General features: G+C 37.7%; 1 protein-coding gene across 2 annotated transcripts in view; it reads left to right on the top strand.

Annotated features, from left to right (window-relative positions):
• Nucleotides 1-24058, top strand: part of UGCG (UDP-glucose ceramide glucosyltransferase) — a 32549-nt gene extending 8491 nt beyond the window's left edge. Inside the window, exons 2-10 of one of the 2 annotated variants that reach the window (XM_054054386.1) lie at nt 10298-10439; nt 13071-13173; nt 14047-14148; nt 14553-14665; nt 16892-17070; nt 17450-17536; nt 17925-18114; nt 18218-18283; nt 19433-24058. In XM_054054386.1, coding sequence (XP_053910361.1) covers nt 10298-10439; nt 13071-13173; nt 14047-14148; nt 14553-14665; nt 16892-17070; nt 17450-17536; nt 17925-18114; nt 18218-18283; nt 19433-19603 — 1153 coding nt within the window. In that variant the 3' untranslated portion in view covers nt 19604-24058. The remainder of the gene's footprint in view (nt 1-10297; nt 10440-13070; nt 13174-14046; nt 14149-14552; nt 14666-16891; nt 17071-17449; nt 17537-17924; nt 18115-18217; nt 18284-19432) is intronic. The other variant, XM_054054387.1, reaches the window with a different exon arrangement.
• The last annotated feature ends 1002 nt before the right edge of the window (nt 24059-25060 follow it).

Below are 25060 nucleotides of genomic sequence, written 5' to 3'. Positions count from 1 at the left end.
TAGTGTGGGAGCAAACGTGTAATGTTGGAAACAGTTAGGGAAGGCCACTCTTTTAATAGTGTGAGTGACGAAGACAAGATACAGGCTATAAACCTTGGGCTGATAATGTGGTAGAAGCAGCTCTGAGCATGAATGATTTAACAGAATGCAACTGACAAAAGCCTAGATTAATCTAGGGCGGATTTAAAGAATAATTGTGACAGACTGAAGAGAATGCTTATGTTGAGAGAAGGGAAGATGGTGAAATAGAACACCACATTTTAAAAACACCACATCTGTTTAAGTGGTTTGTGTAGAAGAAGGTAGAAATCTGCAAAATGAGAGTATGTAGGATGGGAATGAAATGGGTGGGATTACCGGAGCAAATGGAGCTCATGGAGTGCAGAAAGCATCCAGCCTTGTAAGTCAGCTGGAGTGGAAGATGCTGAACAGTGGAATGCGGAAGAATATAATCTCTTTGTCAGCTTTTGTCAGGATATGAAGATTTAAAAGAAGTTTAAAGAAGTTGAGGCTTTACATTCCATAAAGGTATTACTTTTGATTGAAGTGGGTGAGTAGAGCAGTAAGTGACAACAGGTGACTTAGAAAATGAATTTGTGAAATTTCTGTCAGAACTGCCCTCTGGCATGCTAAACATGTAACCAGTTTTAGTGGTTTCCTAGAGCACCCTATGGTATTTGTCCATCGCTCGGTAGAAATCGCATGATGTCAAATAGTGGTGTCAGAGTTCTCTGGGATTTTTACCTTTTATTTTAACTGAAATGAGATTCTGATGTACTTGGTCTTCAGTAAATGCAAAGCAATATTGTGGCTTAAAAGAAATTATTAATTACTCTATTGTAAGAAATATTTTGCTATAGATTAAAAAAAAAACTTTTAATTTTGCCAGTTGCAAGGTGAATAGTTTTACGTTTTATTGAATATGCTGCCTTTAATAATAGTTGATAAAGACCTAGGCAAGACTATACCTTCTCATAATTGGCCTGTGTTTCAAACCTTGAGTCAAATGCTTGGTAGTGTGCGTAAATGAACTGTTAAGTTGTCCTTCAGACAAGTGAGGTAAAAACTTGTTAACAAGTGTAGATGAAGAGAGCTGAAGTGAAGCTTTGTACTAAGGAAAGATTAGGACTATATTGGCATTGGTACTTGTAATTTTTTGCTTCAGAATTGTTTCTTAAAGCAGTTTTTGAACATTAGGTGCTTCTAGTGGACGAATCATTTGTCGTTAAAATGGAATAACCAAGAACATACCTTCACCAATTTGTGCTGGTAGTTGGTTTGGTCTGGTTTAGACAATTAATTATTGTCACCTTCTTCAGAAACACCTCTTTGCATAGCAAAGTCTGTTTCTTTGGCTCTTTTGTTTCCCTTGGTAGGGCTCATCTCAGCTTTTGTCAGCAGTACAGTCAACAAGGAGGAGCCTGTAAATGAAGTTTAACATTCATATTTATATTGTTTGCAAGTGTCCCGTTTTTGTTAAGTGTTTGTCTTGAGGTCTTAATTCAATATGCCTATGTACAGTAATGGCTTCCTAGGTGACCGTTGCTTTGGTTTGACTGTGTAGTGTGCCACCCTTCATTAGGAAGAAGAAAAAAAATTCTCTACTTACATGCACAATTTGTTAGAATAGTCAAACTGCTTAAAATTAGATTTCAGTCAGTGTACTGAGGTGTTACTGAGGAGATATCCTAAGCACTTTATACTGAAATACTTTGCATTTTAGCTAAAGTAAACATGGATTTTTCTTGCCAGCCTTGCTGGAATAAGATTCTGGGTTAAAAAGAGGTAGAAATCTTTCAGACTCATCTCCTTCATGAAAACATGAATTTAAACTGTCGTAATTATTAACATGAGTAGCAACTGGAAAGTAAGAAACTATTCCTGCCTTCATCCTTACAGATCTCTAGGATGGGCTAGGGGAGAGGAGGGAGCAAGGAGGATTGTCAGGCTGCTGGAGTCAGGGGGTGGGGTGAGGTGGTGGTGGGGCGCTTTGCTGCTTTTTAGCCTGTCTGATATACTGACTGCACAACATGAGGTGGTACAGTGTGTCATTGAAATAGTGTCATGGGTCATACCTGTTAACCTCTTGAAATACAGATGAGGTGTTTAAAAATTAAGAAACTCTGCACTTCCTTTTAAGCATTTTTGAGATGATACATGTTTCATAATAGCATTTCTGAGCAGATTTTTTTATGTAGATTGTGTAGTGGTAAGGGAAGTAAATGGGTGGTTTTGAGATTATATGAACCAAATGTTGTGCAGTATGTTTTTCAATAGAGAAGACACGTGAGATTGACCAAGTTAGTTTTTCTGGTTTGTATCTGTTGGAAAAACTAAAAAAAAAAAAAACGCTATTCTGAAATGCTGTCAAATATGGTGTTGGTTGTAGAAATGTTACTTTAATATTTTCTTTGGAAGGTTTTTTTATAATTGTTTTCTTAGGTTCCCGTTGTTCCCTTTAGGAGTTTTATTCAAGTTTTCCAAGGGATTGGCAGTGTAACGGCAGTGACACTGTCTTATTGACTATTGTGTAGTCCAGACAAGATTTATAGCTCTTGTTATTGCCCCACTTGGGTTAATCTTGCCTGGGGACTGTGTGTTCAAACTTGTGTGAACTGGTGCTTGAGTAAGGTTTCTGTTTCAGTAGAAACACCAGTTTTGCTGTTTTCTATTCTGGAAGCACTTGCAGCTGAGTTAATTAAATAAGAAATGGCTAGTTATCCACTGGAAATTAAGAAAAAATATTGGTATGGTATCTTTCTTATGATTTGTTAATGTAGTTTCTCTATAGTCATTAACAGTTCTGTTGGCAGTTAAATGTTTTGGAAGACTTTAGGGAGAAGAAAGTCAAAAGTTGATGAGTGGCAAGGATCTTTGGCGCAAAGGGAGCTGTAAGGAGCAAACTGGAGTCTGTAGGAATTATATTATCTAACATTTAGCAAATGATGTTATTTAAACTCGTGCCTTATGGTATTAATAGGACTGAGCTACTTTAATCCTATAGATTTGCAAAATGAAAGTACATTTCAAACATACTTGAATAGTCTCATGGTACAAATAGTCTAAGACACTGTTTTAAAAGATTCTGTACTTAACATTGAGGGGTAGATCCTGTACTGAAAGCTCTCTACTGTGGCTAGTTTGTCTGGGACAGAGTTACTGCTTTCATAAATAAAACGCGAATCATTCTGGATGCAGTTCTCTGAAGTTGCATAATGTCTGTTTCAAGGAGTGTGTATCAAAAGCGTTTCTGTTTTTGTGCCTCAGTAGCTCTTGTTTTTGATGCTCAAAGGGGTAATCCAAATCCCCTCCCACCCCTGCACCCTTCTGAACATTTCTGCCATTCTACTAATCTGCCTTTAGTGAGCATGTGGCTACGTGGTGACTCACATCAGCAAGCTAGCTTTTTCTGTGGGATAGTTCTCTGTTTGATCAGCAGGCTGATCCAATTTATCTTGTGGCACGGACTGCTTTACAGCCATCGGTAGGCTGGGGGTGTGGGAAAGCAGAAACAGGGAATGCATTGCTATTTTGGTGGCAGCCTGCAGACAGACTACAAGGAAAAAACGTGTGTTCGTATCAATGCTTAGTATAATCCAGTAATGGCTATGTTGTAGGCAAATTGCTGGTTGTTTTTTTTTTTTTTAAAGCACACTTAATTTCACCTTGCTGAACTCTTAACTATCTAGAATTGGGACTGTAAAAGGGTTCCCATTGCTTCAGGTTCAACTAAATCTATTGTATGGGATCTTTTTTCTCTTCTGTTGGGCAGGTGTCAGGGCAGGGAGGGGAGTAGGAGACAAATGTATAGATTAATAAGAGGAGTATTGGCTGGTTTTAAGTTGAGGTCTATAGTATTTGCTACTTCTTCCGGAACGGTGAGGTTTTTTCCTACTTAAACTTTAAAAACATGTTTGAAAGTTTGAAGTTCCATGTCCTCTTTTAAAAAAAGAACTGTTAAGTTACAGATTGCGTCAACTGAACGTGACTTTTGCAATAACATTTGGAAGGTGCTCCTTAAAGAATTTGAGCCAGTTTTGATACGCAAAATATCAAATAGCAGTAGATAAGATTTCTACTGTCCTGCATTCTGTGATTTTATTTGCCTTTACTAGGTGCTGATTGAAATACTACTTCCCAAAACTGGAAGAGCAAATTAATGTTTGTTTTTTGAGAATAATTTTCTTATGAAAAACTAGTGATCACGGTCTAGGTTCATTCTTACTCAACTCTGTCTTAAGACCTTTAATTTTACTTTCTTGGTGGAAAAGCTTTGACTTTCGCCATTTTGGAGCTTGCATTTTAAAATTGTACTTTAAATTGCTCCTTTTTCTCTGCTACCCATTGTGATTTCAGTGCATTATATTCTAAGATCCTTCTTTTGTCCGTGGGGTGTGTATAGTACAGGCGAAAACACACATTGGAGGTGAATGAATTGTTTGGTCTTCCTTCTACTCTCAGCTAGCATGTGATAAAGCACTAACCAACTGCAGCATGCTTTTTTTTTAAGATAAACTTCTGGTATGCAAACAGTAGGATTAATTTTTTTGTTTTCAGTGTTTTCTCTGCTGGCAGACAGCCACTAGAGGTCTGTACTACAAAGTGAACACCTGAATCTTACCCAGCATTTCCTTCTTTCAGGCTTGTCTACTTCCTTCTATCTCTGAGAATTTTATCAAGGTCAAGTAAGATGTTAATTGTTTTTAATTACAGTTGTTGTTAAAGTGACATCGTGCTTTCCTCTTAAGTCCTTTCCACTTGTTCCCAGCTATGTATTTATGCTTTTCTCTGTTGTTAAGTCTGACACTTGTGTACCTGTTAGGTTGGTGAATGAATTGACTTGCCATGTGTTCATATGGCTGTTGTTTTGAATATAAGCAGGTGGCAAGAGTGGAGGATGGGGTGGACTTCCTACTGATGATGTTGGTTGGCTGATGGGATGGGTTGACCCCAGCCTGCAGCCAAGCAAAGGTGTTCTGAACTGGCACCGGCACATTTCTATGGGTTGATGTATTCCTTTCAGCCAGGAGAGTTAGAAGGGTAGCATGCCTTAAGTAGTACCTCAAGAGTCACTTGTGAACACTGGCATTATTTTCTATAGGTAATTAATTCTAGTTGGGTGTTTCTGGCCGGCAAATATGGGCAGGGAGCAAGCTATAGGGGAGTGAATGCTGTAAGGGAAAGATCTAATGCAGAGTTAGTTATGGAAGGGTTTCAGGGAACCGACTCTAATCCTTCTGTACATTTCTAGAGGAAGGTGGTGTGTCCTTGATACTTTCTTTGCTGACACTGGTTTTCTTCAGACTCTATGGTGAGTGGATTTATGCTGCTCACCCATGGGTAGCTTGGCTCTTTTGGAAGTCCAGTGAAGCCTGAGGAAGAAGGAGACCCTATTCTTCCTCTTCATTACCTTAGCAGCAGATTCTCAGCCACCTTCTTGAATGTGCTCTGGATCTTCTTGTGCCTTCTTACGGCACACCAAGTCTAATTTGGCAGCAGACAACCTGAAATGGGAAGGGAAAAGCCAGATTTAACTTTCTGTTAAGAGAGTGATTTGATGCGAGGTTGAATGAGCATTGATACTGGCATGATGTCTTGTTTGGCTGATGTTGATAGGAACACAGAGGAGAGAAGGAACACAGGGATCTTTGCTGCTAGTGAAGCTACGTGATCATCTTGGTACATCCTTTCAAACTGTTTGCTTGCCTATTTAAACTGATAAAATGCTAACTTTACCTGTGGGATAATAGTTATGTGGTGGTTTAAGTATCTCGGCTAGGTCACTGTGGGACCAAATGGCAGCACGGCTGAGAAGCACATGTTCCGGAAGGAGGGGAAAGGAGGAAAGAGGGAGTGCCTCTGAGCAGTAGCCTCTAGTTAAACTGGTTTAACGACGTTACGAAGCTCCACTGTAGGGGAAAAAGGTTGAGAACAGAATCAAGGTGTTTAGTTTTTGGTTTAAGAATATTCTGTCCATTTGCTAGGAGGCCTGTGGCCCCAAGTGATGTTGGTTTCTTGATCTGTTTTGCAATTTGCAATCTATCTGAAGTCTAGGAGGTGCCTGTAAAGGAGTAATAGTGTTGTAGGGCCTCTTAAGGCACAGTGGTATGCCTGTGTGCTTAAATCTGTATAGAGCAGTATAAAGAATAAGTACTTGATCATAGTATGTTACTCAGGCTCCTGCAGAGTCCTCCTGTGCTCCTCTCAGCCTCCATGCCCGGGTGTCTTGTTTTGCTTCCTGGTGTGGTGTACCGGAGCTGTGCCAAAGGCTATTCATGCAGACCCCATCCCTCCTTCACAGGCAGGCCAGAACTTGTACTATGGGGCACAACCCAAGTGCTATCTTTAATTCAAGACGTTAAGATATGTATATAAAAATAAAATCTTATTCTATCTATGAATAGATAATTATGCATGTATTTTTATATATAAATTACAATCTCTGTATAAAAAGCATTCTTGTTAACTGTAAATTGGTCAGGTGGCTGTATGAAAAGTTACTGCTGTGAGATACCAAAACTTACTTGGCAATTATTGGTGTGGAATTGTCTTTATGCTATTACATTAATGTGGTAGGATTTAAAATGGGCTAATATTGGTCTTTGTGAAGCAAGGGTGCTGTTAACCCTTACATGAATTTGGGGGGTTGTCTGCAGTACTTGAACTCCTCCATTCTTTCTTTGAGTTGTAAGATGGATTGAGTTTTAAGTTGCTGATGTATAGCCACTTCCATTGTTTCTTCTGTGGATAAAGTTACCTATGTTTGGAAACTTTTTAACGTAAGATATATATATATATAAAGTAAAGGAAGGTATGAGCTCATCCATTTTACTTTTCCATTACTCGTAGAAAGAATCTTATACTTGCCCTGTTCAAGCAGGGATGTCCTGTCTGTTACTCCATAGCAGATGGACACTCCACAAACACCTGAGTGAGATAGTTCACTCACTGATGTGAAAGCGAACTGAGGAAGTGTGAAGTGTGCGAATTCAGAAAGGAAAACAGCCCTTTTCATAAGGAACGGTTGGGTAGCTTATCTTGATATCTTGTGGAACCATAGCCTTCAAGGGATGTCTTCAGTGCTTCCTGCGTATTTTTAATGCTGGATTGCAATATTTAAATATCTCTACGTTGCAAATTTCTGACCGAAGAATTACTTGCCTCCACCAGTAGGATAATTCTTTAAAGTAGGTGCTGAAGGAAGGCTGAAATGAGTAAATAGTGTTTAGTTTTTTCAGCTGCTTTTAAAAGGCATATGTTACTATCTCAGCTGAGAGACCAAACAATCTGTCTACTGCAGCAAGCTTTTTTTGGCTAAAGTAATTTCCTGCCCTTCATGAGGTGGGGGAGAAAGCGTAGTCTTGGCCCTAAAAAAAAATAAATTTGTTGCTCAATTCAATACAGATTAGCAAGAATTTCTTGAATATATTTCTTGAAAGAATAGAGTAGTCGAACTGTAGCTCCTGACACCATTATGAATCCTGCTGCTTTTTTCTTTTCCTGCCTATGTATAGCAGCACTGGAATTCTTAGGAGGAATTTCAACTTTACTACTTACAGAAAGCAGACTGATCCATCTACTATATGTAGGTGCATAAGTGCTTATAGGTAACCTGGCTACTATCTTGCATGCACAGGATCTGAAAATGCCTTTAAGTAATGGTCTGCCGGCATCTGTTTGAGCTCAAAGTTGTTATATGTTCCTTGGTGTAATGTTTTTCTGTAGCTTACTGCAGTAGGCAGAGGTAGAAAAGGTACATTAACTAAGTACATCTGTATGGTTAGTGTTTGACTTCTTTAGGCTACTTTCAGTGCATAATAATATATATTCTACATATAATACAGATCACTGATCACACCACCTGTCTGAGAGCTGAACCACTTGAGAACTGAACTTTGTGTGAGAAGCATAAGTTTGCCCTCAGAAATACCAGTTTATTGCTTCATCTTACCTGTAGTTTGGAGGCTCTGGTTCATGTTCTTTAACACAATTTGATTTAGAACAAATCTGCATCAACTATATGAGTGTTTAAATTTGGTCTGTTATTTAGACTTACATATTAAATGTTACCTTAAACAAGTTAAATATTCAGTTGTAACAACTGATCCTGTTCTCTGGTAATGGTAAGTTTTCAGTTGTAACTTTTAAATTCTTCAGAATATGCCATTTCACAAATAGTCATTCTCAGTGTAAAATGATCTGGTTTCCTGTTAATTTGCCTGTTGCTTCATAGAGTCCAACAAAGCATTGCAATTACTGGCATGGAAGTTGCTTTACCTTAGTGTCACAATACCACAGTGCTTTCAGGATGGCAGGCTGCCACTTTTGTGCAGCATTATGAATAGAACATGAACTGGAGTCTTATTTTTAAGATAGCATGCTAGAGAGAGTCTTGCCATACTGAGCCGTACTCTGTCAAAAGTCTCAGTGTATGGTGTTACATAGCTGAGTAGATCCTGATAATGCTGCATGCCTTATTTGCGTGTTTTCCAAGGTTTTCTCCTTGCACTATGTGTAGGCTTTTCTTTATGTAATTCAATCACCTTCATAATCCTGTGTGTTGTAATATGATGCCTTGTAAGATTCTGCAGTTTTATCAGTTGGTACTTTATCACAGTCCTGCCTCAAGTCTCTCTTCATCATTTCTCTCTTTAGCTTTTCACCTTTTTATATTTATTCTGCCACTTCCTTCTCATATTTCCTCTTCATCAGGGCCTCTACGCCTGTACAAAGCTATGTGCATTGCTACAGTCTTTTAAATGCAGTCTCTTTTTTTTTTTCCCCACACACCCCCTTGCATTATCTACCTATTGTTCCTCCTGGTCAAAGTTGCATTTTTGAGTTCTGTGTTCTTACTGGCACTAGAGCCCTTGTTTGCTGCTGTGTTTGTGAAAATTGTTAAGGAACTCTTTCTCTGTGGTAGTTACCTGAACTATTGCTTTTCATACTTTGGTCTGTCTCTTGGATGTTAATTGCTCAGCAACACTCCCTCAGTTTAACTCTGCAGTGCTCAGGCTTGGGCTCAATAACAATACAAGGACATAATCTGCGTTGTCCTTCTGTGTTTTCAGTGAGCCCAGTGTTTATTCTCTATAACAGCACTATGCACCTGGTGTCCAGCTGCAAATCTGCCTGAAAGGAGTGTGACGGTGGGGAGTGGGGAGCGGGGAGTGGGACGCTGAAGTAACACCTGTAAGGATGTCCCTCTTCAGGAGATAATTCTAGAGAACTACTGGAATCTCTTAGTAGAATTCTGAGTTCAGTAACCTGACTTGGTGAGGTACATTTTCAGGAGCATGTTTCCTAGTAACTTTACTTGTTTTCCCACTTAACCAGCATGATGTGCATTATGAAGCAAACATATTCCCATTTTTGGTGGGTTGGGTTTTTTTTTGAGGCAGCATCTTTTGAAAGTTAAAGCATGAAAGTCTTAAGAATTTATAGTATATGCAATAACAGTCTTTCAGCGAGACTTCGAGGTGTTAGAGAACTACATTGTGTAGTATATACATTAACTTGCAAATTTTAAGTTTCAGCAAATACTTTTTCTTCAGTTACTTGAATTATATATATTTATACTAGCCCATCAAACTTTCAGAATTCAGTGTTGCATTCATTCACAAAGGAGTGTAGGATTCAATGCTTATGTTAGGGAGTTGTGACATGATCATCAATTTACTTGGTACGTTCCTTGCTGAACTACTTGTGACTGGAACTATGTTCTCAGTTAATCTATGCTTCTGACCCAGCCTGATGTCTAGTTTCTCAGAATTTTTTGTACTGATTGATACTTGTCCTTTTCTTGGAGGTGTTTGTTAACAAATCGATCAGAAAGATTGACTGTTGCCCCTTTGATTTCAGCTTGCATAACTTAATGCAGGAGAAAGCACCTCATTCTTTTCTTTTTTTCTCCCTTTTTATGGTAATTTTTTTTTCTGATTAATCTCTTGTAATACTGTGAGTTTTAATGCTATGCCAGAAGGCAGAAAAATCTTGTCTCCTGTGTAGTTTGAAAAAAGTGGTATCCTCAAAATGCTCAAAATGCATAGTGTGAAATGCATTTATCTGAGATGCCTAATATGTTGAATAAGGTTGAATTTAACCTCCATACAGTGCTGAGGGGTTTTTAGGCATTGTCTCTGACATATCAACTGTCAGGTATAAAACCAGCTATTCCTAAAAGCAAAATGATTTTTTTCAGTAGTTTTAATTCCCAAGCTTTCTTAGTTCTGACTATGTTTTGAATGGCATGCTCTATCATATATTCTTTATATGGTGATAAGCATTCTTTCTGCAGACGCCTTCATCTCAATAAGAAAGCCACAGACAAACAGCCATATAGCAAGCTTCCTGGTGTTTCACTTCTAAAGCCGTTAAAAGGTGTGGATCCTAACCTCATTAACAACTTAGAAACCTTCTTTGAACTGGATTATCCAAAGGTATGTATGCTATTTAGTCTCTCCTCCCACCCCATGTGTCCAAAAGTCATATCAGGAGCTTGGGCTAGAGTTGTGTAACTTGATTATGTCTTGGATTTTTCTTCCTTCCACAGCAAATGCGTAATTACACATTTAACATGTAGCAAACAAAACTTACTCTGTTTTAAAAAGCTATCTGTAAAAAAACACGATCAAAGCTTATGGATGATACATACATACCCTACATTTCACTAAGATTTGCTTAATCATTATTCCCATATTGTGGTGTTTTATAGCCGTATGGAAAGATAATCTATTAAGGATCACTTCAGAGGCCAGACACCCTCCCCCATTAGCTATTTCTCTGTAACAGATCTCTAAAAGAGAACACTTAACGGAGACAGCCTGTATAACCTTCTGGTGGTTCTTATTGACAGCTGTACGTCGCCAGTTGTTGGTAGGTAGGATGGTCTTCAAGCCATTTATCAGTGTTGGGAAACACATAGTTAATAAAAAGCTTACATTTGCTGTTGACTGCTGTTTAACTTTGTAATGTGAGTGATAAGTAGTGCAAGTGATAAGTGTCAGATGCTGTCCTTGCTTTAAAGACTTTACTACTTAAAAGGAGAAATCTATAAATGGTTGCTGCATCGTTCACTTCTTGACATATGCTCCTGTGGATGAAAGGATTACATCTTCTACTGCACACCTCCTGAATTCTAACACTTGCAGTTTACTTTTCTTAAAAACTTTCTTAAAAACTTTTCTTAATTCTTTTTGAAACTGCTTCTGACACTGCTACTTCGGTTGTAAAAGGTCAAAGGTATGTGTAAGCTGTACAGTGACTTTCCTTTGTGTTCTGACCGAGAGCTTTTAAACTTACTTCTAAGTAGGCAAGATAAGACAAACAAAATACTCACCATTTGGAACTTACTAAAAGTTGGATAGTTCTTCTGTAATGAAGTTTGGGGCCTTTTCAAAAGCTTCAGGCACGAATATTTGAATCCTTTGGACTGAACAAAAGTGCACTGAAGATTAAGTTTGGCCAAGATAAGTTTAAAGTGTACTTGAGGCATGCTGTGTATGCCAGTATTGCAAACAGTGCAAAGAAGCTGCTGCAATATCTTGAGCTGCTTTGACTATAAATATCAAAACATTATAGAGATGAAATATTTGACTACAAATAGAATTTGTTTGAGAGGTCAGAAAAACAGTTATGCTGGATCTGTCTTTGAGAGACAGTCTTGACCCTTACTTCTGATAACTGATGTATGTGGATGGCAAATGAGTATTGCTACTCCACAGAAATCTATTTCGAACAACAATACGACAATCTTATTTTTCTGAAGAGTGAAAGTGGAGGTATGAATGCTTCAGTTTATAGGGGCACAGATTATACAGTAAAAGCAAGACCTGTTTGAAAACACTTCTGTGCAATAACTACAGAAATACTTCATTTAAGACATTAAACCACAAAAAACGAGAACAGTAATATTGCCTGGTATTCAAAATTCAGATGTCCAGGAAAAAATTATTAGGAAAGAATGATCTTGAACTTCTTTTGGTGAAGCTGAGTTCAACCTGCAGTGATACCGATTCTCTGATAGTCTTATGTGATATTCCATGTGTGAAGTAATATTGTCTTTATCGAAGCCAGTCATGCAGCTTTTGAACTGCAGGGATTGCATGCCATTTTTATTAGTGAACTGTTCTTAACCTACTGTGCTCATCATAGTTTTGGCAGAAATATTCATGGTACGTCCAAATGAACCAGGTTCTAATGTTAGTGTAGATAAGCATCCTTGTATTTCTCCTGTTTTACAAGTCATAGTTATTTAGTTCTATTACTTCATACTTCATTCACTGACTGTGAATTTTTGTTTTAAAATATTGGAATGTCAGTGTCAGCTGTTAACGCAGAAACAAACACCTCCATCAAAGAGTGAAATACCGTCTCAATGTTTAATTAATATGATCTTCTCTCACTCACTCTCTATAGCTTATGTGTAACAAGCATGTTGTTTGATTGCTGAAACAGCTACACTTTTCCTTACCTCTTATTGATTTTTCTAACCATTATTCTATTAATGGAGAAAGTACATATACATTACATGCATATGCATGTTCCTGAGCTTAGTTTTATTCTAGAATTAAGTGTAAGCATGCTGGTCTGTGTGGGTTGTCTTTTAACTATGTATCTACAAAGTAAAGGAAAAGAAGTTGTAATTCAGAAGTATGAATCATTCCTTTATTTTGTGTGCTGTAATTTCATTGATATAAGATTGGATTGAAGATTTCTATGTGAACAAAAATGGAAGTGGAAGTAGAAATTTTACCAGGATGTATATATATATATACCAGGATGTCTTGCTTCATGCCTAATAGAAATCCTTCAGATAACAGGAAAATCAATGTTCCTCAGTACAAGCGTTTACTGGGATACGGGCTCGATTCTTTTTGTCACAATTACATGGTTGTTCATTAAAATATAGTTTTGTTTAGCTGTAGGGGAAAAAAAGCACTGGGTTTTATTTTTAATTCTGTAATAGTGCTCCTTATTTTTTGTCTGGTATGCTCTTAAGCTTTATTCCGTAGACCATGTTAGGTATGTGTATATATGTAAATGTGTGTATACATTTTTGTTCTTACTAGTATGAAGTACTTCTCTGTGTACAAGATCATGATGATCCAGCTATTGATGTGTGCAAAAAGCTCCTTGGCAAATACCCGAATGTTGATGCTAGACTGTTCATAGGTAAGTGGTGCAACCTGAAGGTGGGACTCTTACTTTAGCATGGTTTTAGATCTTCAACTCCATATACAGTATTCTAAAACAAATAGTTGCCTTGCTCAGCCCATGTTGGTTCTGTAGTTTAATCTTCTCTTTTGGGTACAGAAGTTAAGTTTGTAGTCACGATCTGTGGCATTAGTCAAAAAAACTTCTAGGAGGAATGATTTATGCAATCCCTACAACTTTTCCTTCTAAATATGAAATACAGTAGTTCAAATGCTGTCTTTGTAGTGAACTAAAAGTGCAGGAAGTGTCTTGGAGTTGTGGCTGTATTTGACCTTGAGGTCCTGCAACAATCCTTTTTCATGAGCTTAGATTATAGGGCTCTTTCTTCAGTTTGTGTTTGAATTAGAGGAGAGAAGGAAAGAACTAGGTGGTACATCGTAACTTTTTTCTCTGACATGAAACAAACTGAATCATGTCTGTCAGTTAGGAACAACTGTGTGTCACTTCGTTCTGCTCCTTTTTCTTTTTTTTTTCCTGAAATTGCTCTATTGCTCTATAGATTATATATGGTCGTAATATGTAGCCTGAAGAAATAAGAGATAGAGGGTGTTTACTTCATAAAACGTACTGCCCTTTAAATTACATTAGCCTCGTTACACTGTAATTTTGAGGACCCATTTAAATATTTTTGTCCCTTTTTAATTCTCTGCATAATTGTAGTAAGATTGAAAATATACAAGTGAAAGAATACTTTTTATAAAAGCAGACTTGAAGAATTGCTGGGTAAACATTTACTGTTCTTCAGTTAGTATGATGTAGTATTTTGGATATTGAGCCTGAATTCTAAAGAAACCCCATGCATTATTTGCGTGTGATGTTTGTATTTTTCAGGTGGCAAGAAGGTTGGCATCAACCCCAAGATTAACAACTTAATGCCTGGCTATGAAGTTGCCAAATATGATCTCATATGGATTTGTGATAGTGGAATCAGAGGTGGGTGTGTGGTGTAATGTGCTAACGGTTATACTGCGCTTAATCCTTGTAGACAAGCAGTTGTTGGGGATTATTTATACTCTCAGTCCAAATAGAAATGTGAGTTTGAAATCTAGAAAAAATATTTGCATGGTATAAAAATTCTGAATCTCTAGTTCAAGGTGAAAATCATATTTAAAAAGTAGTGTTCAAATTGTTCCCATTGCATTTGTTAACAACAATGATTAGTATCATCTTCATAATTACATTGCCCCAAAAAGCTGTGCAAACTTTGTTGCCCCAAAATACTGTGCATCAAAGTATATATGCTCTTGATATTGGTAATAGAATGAGAATTAGTGTCTCTGTAAAGAAGTCTGTTAATGACAAAATTGCTTAATAAACTCTTTTCCTTTATCACATAGTGACGCCAGACACACTGACAGATATGGCAAATCAAATGACTGAAAAAGTAGGGTTGGTCCATGGGCTTCCTTATGTTGCAGACAGACAAGGTTTTGCTGCTACTCTTGAACAGGTAAATGCAATATTGGATATATTTTTTTTTTTTGAAGATTTGCTGACTGCAAGTGGTATAGTGACTCTTGTACCTTTTTGAGTGAGGAAATACTAATTTTCAGCTGCAGTCACGCTTCAAACTGTTGGGGTAGCTTAAATACTCCAAATTCTACTGTGGTGTTCTGAAGAGTGATTGAATACTGAGTTTACAATACAAACAGTAAAGATTACAGGATAAAAAAGATGGATTTTATTTAAACACTTATTAAAACTGACAAACTTTCTATTGCTTAGTCAGAAGGGGCCATTAATTCTATTTTGAAGTCTGAAAAAGAACACAGAAATGGCCATGACAGGTCAATGGTGTTCAGTTCTCACAGTATGATTTCCAGCAGAGGTTATAAGCAGAGCCTTTGAGGAAGGTAGAACACATGAGGCTTATCCTGTTTTGCTGTGATACTGTCTCAGCTTTCTGCAATATTCAGCTGAGGCACCAGATTCCTTACATTAACTTTTCTATTCTTTCTTTGGGTCCATGTGGATTTTGAGCACCTGACTACCTTTACCAAGAAGTTCCATAGGTCTATGTGTTACAGGAATCACCACCTTGTTTACTTTGGCTGTTGTTCTACAGTGTTATTTCATATCTCCTAATGATTCTTTTTGAAGAGAAAGTGAACAGTTTATTCCTATCCATCATCTTCATATAACTCATTCTGTGCTATTCTTCCCCCCCTTCTTTTTCTTCAGTAAGTTCTCTCTTATAGAATGAAGAGATTGAGTTTTCTTGTTTGTTCTTTGTGTCTCAGACACGTAGTTTAATCAACTATCTTTTCTTTATTCTAAACTGGAATGTATAAGATATTTTGGACCCTACACTGATTAATGTGTGTCAAATGCAGAAATGTGAGATGAGGAAATGCAGTGAAATTCAACACTCCTTCATTGCATGTAGAGAGGGAAGCTCATGTGACTTTTGCGACGCAAAGTCTGACTTTCCTTTTATGCAAGGACATATAGTACAAAGCTGTTTGTACTGCTGTGAGCTAAAGTAGGAAGAATTGTAACTCCTGCTTCTAGATTCCTGGAAGAAGTTTTGCTTCCTGATCCAATAGACTTCAAGATGAGCATGCCTCTTCTTGAGTGAATTAAGACCAGTGTGAAGGTCTTAGGAAGAACAGTAATGAGACTCAGGTCCTCACCCCCACGATAAGTACACTGAGAGTTTTAAGTTATTGAATCTAGTAAAAAGACTTGCTCAGAATCTGAATTTTTCTTTGCTATTTCTTTTTGCAAGTATATTAAACATTCCCCATAAGTTTCTTAAGAACATGCATGGAGTAATGCAGTTAACCCTTACAATAGGAAGGAGATAGCATATGTCACCTATCACAGAATGATATATTAATCCTAGTGGTTAGTCGGTGACTTAATGGATTTTTAATATATGTGTTTCTTGAGAATAACATCAATAGTTCTGGAATCCTCAGCGTAAGAAGGATGTGGAGCTGTTGGAACGGGTCTAGAGGAGGGTTACAAAGATCATTGGAGGGCTGGAGCACATTCCATATGAGGACAGACTGAGACAGTTGGGCTTGTTCAGCCTGGACAAGAGAGGGCTCAGAGGAGATCTTATAGCGACCTTCCCGTACCTGAAGGGGGCCTACAGGAAAGCTGCAGAGGGACTACTCGTAAAGGCTTGTGGTGATAGGATGAGAAACAATGGCTATAAACTGGGGAGGGGCAGATTTAGAATAGACATAAGGAAGAATTTCTTCACTATGAGAGGTGAGGCACTGGCACAGGTTGCCCAGGGAAGCTGTGTCTGCCCCATCCCTGGAAGTGTTTTTGAGGCCAGGTCGGATCTGACCTTGAGCAGCCTTATCTAGTGGGATGTCCCTGCCCGTGGCAGGGGGGTTGGAACTGGATGATCTTTAAGGTCCCTTCCAAGCCTAACGATTCTATGATTTTAATTTAGAAATTAAATACCAAATGAAATCCTGGTAGTTTAATATGTGGTTTTTAAACCTGCTTATATATTTGCAAATACACAGTCAAATATCACTACTAGGTGTCTCAAATTTGGTGATAGACTAGGCTTCTTAAATTGGTGGTAAGGATGACAGTGTCATAACTGGCCACACCTAGCATTTTTTTCCCTCCAAACATTTTTGGAGAAGTTGTCAGTAAGTAGTACTTGCATAAATACATATAGAGTTTTGAAAGCCTTATCTTGTTTTGGCAGGTTTATTTTGGAACTTCGCATCCCAGGTCATATATTTCAGCCAACTTAACTGGCTTTAAGTGTGTAACAGGAATGTCATGCCTGATGAGGAAGGATGTCTTGGACCAAGCTGGAGGACTGATAGCTTTTGCACAGTATATTGCTGAAGATTACTTTATGGCCAAAGCTATAGCTGACCGGTAAGATGACTCTAAAGTAAGCTTATTCCTTGAAGTATGGTTTAAATAACTTCTGTGGTACCTACGGTAAGTGTAGGTATTCAGATCAACTTCACATGTGTACAGCAAACATGCTTTTGACATGAAGAAGAAAGAATTAAGCCATATTGTTGTCCTTTAGAAAAACGCTTGAGAACTTGATTTAAGTATTAATCAAGTGATATTTGCTCTTTCTCAATGTAGACATTTGATAAAATACACTTACTTTGCTTGCTTATACTCATTCTAATAATGTGGAACATATGCCAAAAACTTTCCAGACCTAATTAAATTCCACAGTTTGCTCTCCAACTGGTCTCTTATTTGCATGTTTTTTATAATAATAAATGCATTTTTTCAGGGGCTGGAAATTTGCGATGGCTACACAAGTTGCAATGCAAAACTCTGGTTCATATTCAATTTCTCAGTTTCAGTCCAGAATGATCAGGTAAAATTTTAATGTTTACTTCCTTTCCTACCCACCCCTGTCGCCTGCTTCTAATGTGGATAACGTGATAATGAGAGGGAATACGTTTTCAAAGCTAGTTTCATGTAACTTCTAGAACACAATGCACAGCTTGATGCATACTTCTTGTTAGTGTTTACAGAGAGGAATTGACTTTCCACAGAAGTATGACTGAAAAAACCCAAATCCTCCTTTATTACCTTTTAAATGCTATGTACAGTATCTTTGAAAGGAAGAAATTTTGCAATATTTTATTTGGAGGCATAAATTAAACTAACATTGTCAGAAAAGACCCTGATGACCTGCCATCTGGTGAGAGGAGGATATAAAGAATTAATGCATAATCAGAACTGATTTCTTTCTTTTCTAGGTGGGCAAAACTGCGAATTAATATGCTGCCTGCAACGATAATTTGTGAGCCAATCTCCGAGTGTTTTGTTGCAAGCTTAGTTATTGGATGGGCAGCTCATCATGTGTTTAGATGGGATATAATGGTGTTTTTCATGTGTCACTGCTTGGCGTGGTTTATATTTGACTATATTCAACTAAAAGGTGTTCAGGTGCGTAGCTTCATTTCCTTTGGGCTTTATTAAAGTTACTAGTGCCATCTGCTTCAGCAAAAAGCTGAGCCTAATTACAACAACAGAATTTTCTTGACATCAGGGAGATGACAGGTCAAAGCTGCTGCTACTTGGACTTCCAGCTTCAGTTACAGTAACGCAAAAAGGAGTAAGTGTGCTTGACTGTAATTTTGTTTTCTATATGCCTCTGCCTCCACTCTGAAGGTTTGCATGTCTATCTTCTCAGTCTTTGCGTTTCCAGTCTGCTCTACTTAGGCATATCCAGAAATTCTAAACTTTTTTAACTGTACAAGAAAACCAGCTTTGTGAGATTGTTTCTTTTCTTTTACCTTAGTTGTCACGTTGTCATGTATTTATTGAAGTGTATATGTGTACTTCTCAAGTACATCTTTCACTATTTTAGCAATAAGAGACTTGCAGGACAGCTATAGCCTACTTCTAGCGATGGGAAGACTTTTTAGAAGTGAGGCCTCAAACTTTTGAGATAAAGATGTCAATCAGAACAGCATATGTTCGTTTAGTGCTGTGGGAACTACTTTGACTGCTTTCTGCCGTAACTGTATTCCATCCAAAACCGATCCATAATTGTGTTCAAACTTATCAAATTTTTATCATACTGAAAAACGTTCTTCTAGTAGTCTTAACGCATACCTGAAACAAATATTAATAAAAAAAAGTTAGGCCTTGTGTTGAATCTGTAGGACTCCAGAAGGTCAGTTTAACAGTCACTTTTCTGATTACTCTTCTCATCATGTAAAATAACTGCGTACCTACTCTTCTGAAGCCTCTTTGATTTCAAACTCTGTGTGTAAATGGAGATTGTCAAAGAAGCAGAAAATATAAAGAGGCTGTAGGTTTTGGTTTTGGTTTTTTTTTTGTACTCCTGCTTTTCCTGTGCCAAAAGACTGATTTATCTGAATTTTACTCCTGTGGGAATGTGCAGGGTCATTCTGTTTAGATGCTCTACAGTCTGTAGCAAAAACTCAGTGTCTGATTGAACAGTTTATAAAGCTTCAAAGAGAAAAAGGTGAAATTGTAACATGTTTCCTTGTGTTTTGCTCTGCATACAAGTCTTTTCAAACTTGGGCCGTTCTGCCAAGTTCCTTGTGTTTAGAATGGGTAATCTTATCTTGAACAGGAAAATGCTCTTGGCTCATAAAACCATGCTGCTGGTACGTAAATCTCTATAACAACCTTTAGAACGATTTATCTGTAACAAAAATGTTTTAAATTACTTTAAAATTCCTTTTGGATAATCAGTATGTTTAAACATTTGTTTGTTTTTTTTAATTCCTAGGGTGGTGCTCTGTGTTTTTCAAAACTTGATTATGCGGTAGCTTGGTTCATCAGAGAATCTATGACGATTTATATTTTCCTATCTGCTTTGTGGGACCCCACTATTAGCTGGAGGACAGGACGCTACAGATTACGTTGTGGAGGCACTGCAGAAGAAATTCTTGATGTATAGCCACAGCTTTGTAACAGTGAATGTTAAAAAGGAGGGATGGAGGAAAAGTATCATAAATTGTTTATATAAATACTTTTAAGAAAATCTACCTTCAGTAGTTTTATTACTTGTTTGTTTTGGTATCTGTTCTTTAATTTATTTTTGCATGGCACTTGCATCTGTGAAAATACATCTGTAATCTTGGCCAAATGGTACCTTGCTCCTATGTACAAATAGAAATGGAGAGAATTGGTCCTGACATCTACTTTCTGTAAGAATGCTCTGCAGTAAACTTTTCTTTTTTAAAAAGTATCCTCCTGGATATGAACAGCTTCTTACTCCATGGTGTGCTAGCCTAGCAAATCCAGGGTTCACGTAGCTGTTTTCCAGATGGATTGTGCAAGGCTGTACCTAGTAAAATCAGAAGTACGGCTGATTTCTGTTTTATCCCACTAAATTGAACTAGTAACACGACCTTGGGAAAGAAGCTCTTAAATGCTTTATGCCTACCTCTTGTAGTTACTGCAGAACAAAATGAATGGAAAGGTAAAAATGCTTTGCAAAAACAAACTAAAGTAAAGCTGGAGTCTTCTGTTTATATGTATATAGGAAATACTTCAGTCATTGCAATGAACCAAAAGTGGACTGAGTTTGATAGAATACGTTGGAAGAAAATACTAGTCAGGCATGTATTGTGGGCATCTTTTGGCCAATTCTGATCTGGTTCTGTCTCGAACCTTGTTTAGCACTGTGCTGTACCTAGCCAAGCTGGTCCCCTTCAGTATTTCCATCCTTTTTAAGGGGTGTCTTGTTTTTCCCTGTGAGTGAATGCTTTGATAAGGGGATGTCTGTGTATGTGTGTGAGGGGATATAGTAGGGGATAGAAGGGAGCAGAAATAAATTTCAAACATTTCACATATGAGCTATTTTCTTACAATGTCTTAAGAATGTAATTTCATGATGCAGATATTTACTAACTTTTTAAAGTGAACATACATACCTATACTAGTCATTATAATGAAGTATTCAATTGCAGTAGGTATTGTGAATATATAAAGGGCCAGGTGAGTTTGCCGTTACTATTTAAAATTGTAATCTTCATTTAAATATCAAACTAAGTCTACTCTTGGCTTTTTGCCTTCTACTGTTAGTCTAGCCTTTAAATTGGACTTTTGTATTCCTGTGGTATGAATAAAAACTAGATTGTAATGCATGCCGTGTTTCCCCCCCTCCTCTGCTCCCTGTAGCTCTGTTTCCAACCTCGTTGTAAGACTTCCTAATTTGTGGTGAACTGGACTTGTTTTCTTTGAAGGCTTTTTTGTTAAAACACAGCAAAGCTAGAGAAGGATGTTGCATTAGCCTTTCGTTTTCATAAATGTATTTATGCTGCTTTATTTTTCTGCTGATGGAATAGCATATTGTCACCGTGAATCTGAGCTGCTAATTACAAGGCTAATGCCAACAAAGCAGCTTTAAAAGTTGGATTATAAAGTGTAGCGTATTAGCAATAATGCCATGTATTTATGAAAATGGACATTTTTACCTTACTGAGCCATTCCTCTACCTGTCATATGCTACACAAGTGTAATGTGTATGTATGTGTTGTAAAACATATTCTGGGCCAAAATGCTTTATCCACCTTTATCTCTTTTTGCCTTATGATACTGTGGAACTCCTTTTAATGGGCATTTCTGTATGAACAAAGGCTTTTGATGCATGCTTCATTCTTTTCACGTGAATCGGGAAGAAGTGCTTCTCCTGAGGAAGGCTGCATACTGAAAACTAGTCTAGTTGTGACCCACAAACATTCTGGTTTTAATATTGTTTTTTACATAGTTGGATTTTGCTGACAATATTTGTATCTTTGTTTCATGAAGTTTGATGCCAGTCATTGCACTGCTAAAGTGAAGCTTAGCTTGGAACTTAGCTGTATGCTGATTTCTATGCAGGCAATGGAACAGAACTGAAAAAAAGGCTGAACAGACTTCATTTGAAAAACTAGATGGGGATAATGGCTTAACAGGTGCCATCTTTGGTCACAAAAAATTAAGCTTCACTTAAGCTGATAGTTTCATTTAGATATTGTTGAGTTGATTATGAATTTGAAACCAACTGTCAAATGTTGTAGGAGATGCTGCAACAGAACTTCTAAAAGCTAAAAATGGCTAATGTAAAGTTGTATTGATCTATAGTTGTGTAGAATATACCATGTTAATTTAAAATCATTGTCTTGTTTTTTCTTTTATTTAAAAATAAATTTTGAATACAATCTGTTTGGAATACAGGGGTTTCCTGCCCTTTGTTCACTGATGCTGTAACATGACAGCTTCAAGCATTTATGGTAGCTTTACTAGATTTGATTCCTAATTGACCTTCATAGCAATAAATGGGTGTGCCTTTCTTTTGGGTTTTTTATGCCTGGACCATCTGATTTGGATTTTGTATTTTGCTGATATTAACTCACATATGCATAATCTGATTTTAAGTTATCATTAGTTTTTTGGAATAACTTCAGTGTTTAAAAACTTCACGACTGAACACACTGTTGTATCTAGTCACCCTAGATTCATATTTTAGAGATATTTATCTTTGCCAAAAAACATGTTAAAACTGAGGAGGGGTGTTCATACTTTGCTTTGAGGTGTTCAATGAAGAAAACGCTCTGTGCTTGGTCTGTTATCTGACTGTGCATTTTCTTCTCTTAACAGTTATTAAGGTCTAAGCTTAATAAGAGACTGTGTGTGATAGTTGGAATCTGGAAGGCATGGCAGAAACACCACTGAAATAACTTGAGAATTAGTTACAGAAACTTAAATAATCCTGAGTGTGTTTTGTGCTCAGTACATTTGCAGACACGGAGAACAAGACCCTAGTTGCCTTTCCTGAGTCCTTGTATTGTTTTCCTGCCTACTACTAAATAAGATTTTCATTTTATTCTGTGCTTTCAAATGAAAACTTTCTTACTTGAATGCCTTTCGTTGTCTGATTCTGTCTCTTAATTCTGACTGCTGACTACCTGCATTTCCTCTCAATCTGTTTTGTCAGCTGGACAAGTTTGTCTGCAACTACCTCCCTCCTCATTCATCCTGAAGGCTTCTTCCAGTCCTCACATAGTAGTTCCAATTGTCTAATTTTAAGGTGGGTTTGAGCTTCCATTCATTCTTAAGTTGAACTTGTCCCAAACCAGCTGTGACATTAGGTCTCCTTAGCTCAATAGCCAGAATTAAAGTGGTTTTTTATGGCAATAGATAAACTTTTTATAGTTATACAAAGTTACTCCAGCTTGAACACTTTCTAGGCTTGTCTACATAACACTTGGAAGAGAGGATAGCACTGTGTAGAATGGCAGTAACTTCGAACTTCATCCATCTTTTGGGCATGAGAATGCATAAACAGAAGTTTCCAGCTAATTGTTAGATTATGCTGCATGGGTACACCACTTGAATACTGAGAATGAATAAAGGTGGTGTTTCGGCACTTCAAATAAACTTAAGTTCAGTGACCGAACTGCCCTGTAACAGTACATGCTGCATATCTGGGCCAATGAGGACGTCCCCATCATCACCTTCATGTTGGCTTTGGAGAAGGCACGTATGATTCCTACCCTAGTGTTGCAGAACTGCTCTGTAACTCAAATCGGTGACCTAGGATGTGCTTTTAACAAACAAAACTAAACAACCCCACAACAATACACCATCCCAGAAACCCCATTGAACTAAACTTCACCAGTTTTACGTATCCTGTAGGTCCTGAGCATTTGAAGTTGGACTGCTTTAAAGGTCATTGGCTCTTCTGCTTTGCATAAACAAATTTCCATTGTGGGCTATCAGAACAATTTAGAATAAACAAAGCTGCTTGTTTGTATCATCCCTCCATGCACTCCCTGCTCCAGCTCTTTTTCCCTGTTGCTGATGGAAAGGAAGGGCTTCCGCCAAACCTGTGTGCCAGCTGGAATTAGTGGCCAATTTATATGTGGCTAGCCTGTGGGTGAATGGGAGAGGTCAGGCTCATGTGTCTGTGTGAGAAGCTGGTTAGCTTACTGGGAGCATGAAATGGGAGCTGTCAAAAGAAATCTCTTCACTGGTCTTTGATGTGCAGTGAGTTATTATTTTTGACGTCGGTTTTGTATCCTCTGGGCCTGTGTTAAACTTGGATCACAGGGTTGCAGTAAGCTCAAATTAATCTAAAGCTCTGCTAGTCTTCCCCTCCCTTACTGTATGATGAGTAGCTTTTCTAAGACTTACCTGTTGCCTGGAAGAGTGTATTTTTACGTACTTTACAGTAGCTTACTTTTGGAGGCAATGGCTCCTTCCTTTCTGTGGTACCAAAGTATTGGTGGAGGGCCTGAGACAACAGAAGACTCTATACAAATGTAAAATGCAGTAATGGATTCAAAACTGACCCTCCAGTTCTGTGGAAAATACAATATATGGAGAAACTTTTAAGCCTTTGGGAGACTGTCAGTGTAGATAATTTAGTTTATTTTTCTATTTGCACATACATACAATTATAAATGAATTTATATGTGCATACATTTTCATATATATACTTTGATATATAATTATTTATGTTCTAATGCCAAAATAAAACCTTGCAAGAAGCTTTGGATTTGGAAAGCCTGTTCATTTGTGTGTGAACCAGACAGGTAAAATAATGTTTTTCTAATATAAAAAGCCAGTAGCTCAAGGTTAAATAAATCATGAGTCATTGGGCCTAGTATCTGGTTTAATTCAATCTCTTAGTAAACTGACCAAGGATGGCTCAAAAGAATGTCAAAGGTTTTTTTTTCTGGACTCATTACTTCTAGGCTTAGACGATCTTACTCGTTTAGCCTTTTAGGTCGTCTTCGTAACTTCCCACTGAATGAAAAGCCAGCAACTGCTTCCTTAGCTGACAGCCCTGCAGAATCTGAGCAAGGCAAGGCATGTATTTTTGTTTCTTTGCTCCTTTTTGTTCAGTTTCACTGGCTTCTGATTGTCCATCTTGAGACAACTGTTTTGTCCCTGAAGGTCTTCATAAAAGACTTTTCCCAAAGAACAGAAATGTGCAGGAAGAAGAAAGGACAAAGAGGGAGTGAATGGTCATGAATGCAGTGTTGAATTTGCCTGTGACTAATGTTCTCCAGAGTGGAGGAGTACAGGCAAATTCGGGTGCTTTTGTGATACGTTGGGTAATAATGGAGAGTATCACAGAGGTGAAACCTTAGAAATGTTTTTAAGGGTTCTTGCTTAGAGGCTGAGACCTTTAAGATGTCCTTCAAGGTTAGCTTTCTGGAATAAGCCTGTTTCTCTTGGCTTACATGGGGCTTTCAGCAAGATCGGCTTTTGGGTTGTTTGTGTGGCTGGAAGCCTGGCTGGCAAAGTTGAAAAACAGGCCAGCAGGGGTTGTTGCCCACCTTGCAGGTGGGTAGCAAGACTGAAAACTTGCAGCTGTGATCTCCTGATTACATACCATTCAGGAACCTTCTCCTTTTGGCTT

The sequence above is a fragment of the Cuculus canorus genome, chromosome Z (assembly GCF_017976375.1).
Source record: "Cuculus canorus isolate bCucCan1 chromosome Z, bCucCan1.pri, whole genome shotgun sequence".
NCBI classification, from domain to species: Eukaryota; Metazoa; Chordata; class Aves; order Cuculiformes; family Cuculidae; genus Cuculus; species Cuculus canorus.
The sequence above is the reverse complement of the archived record's forward strand: the minus strand, read 5'-3'. Positions and strand labels throughout refer to the sequence as shown.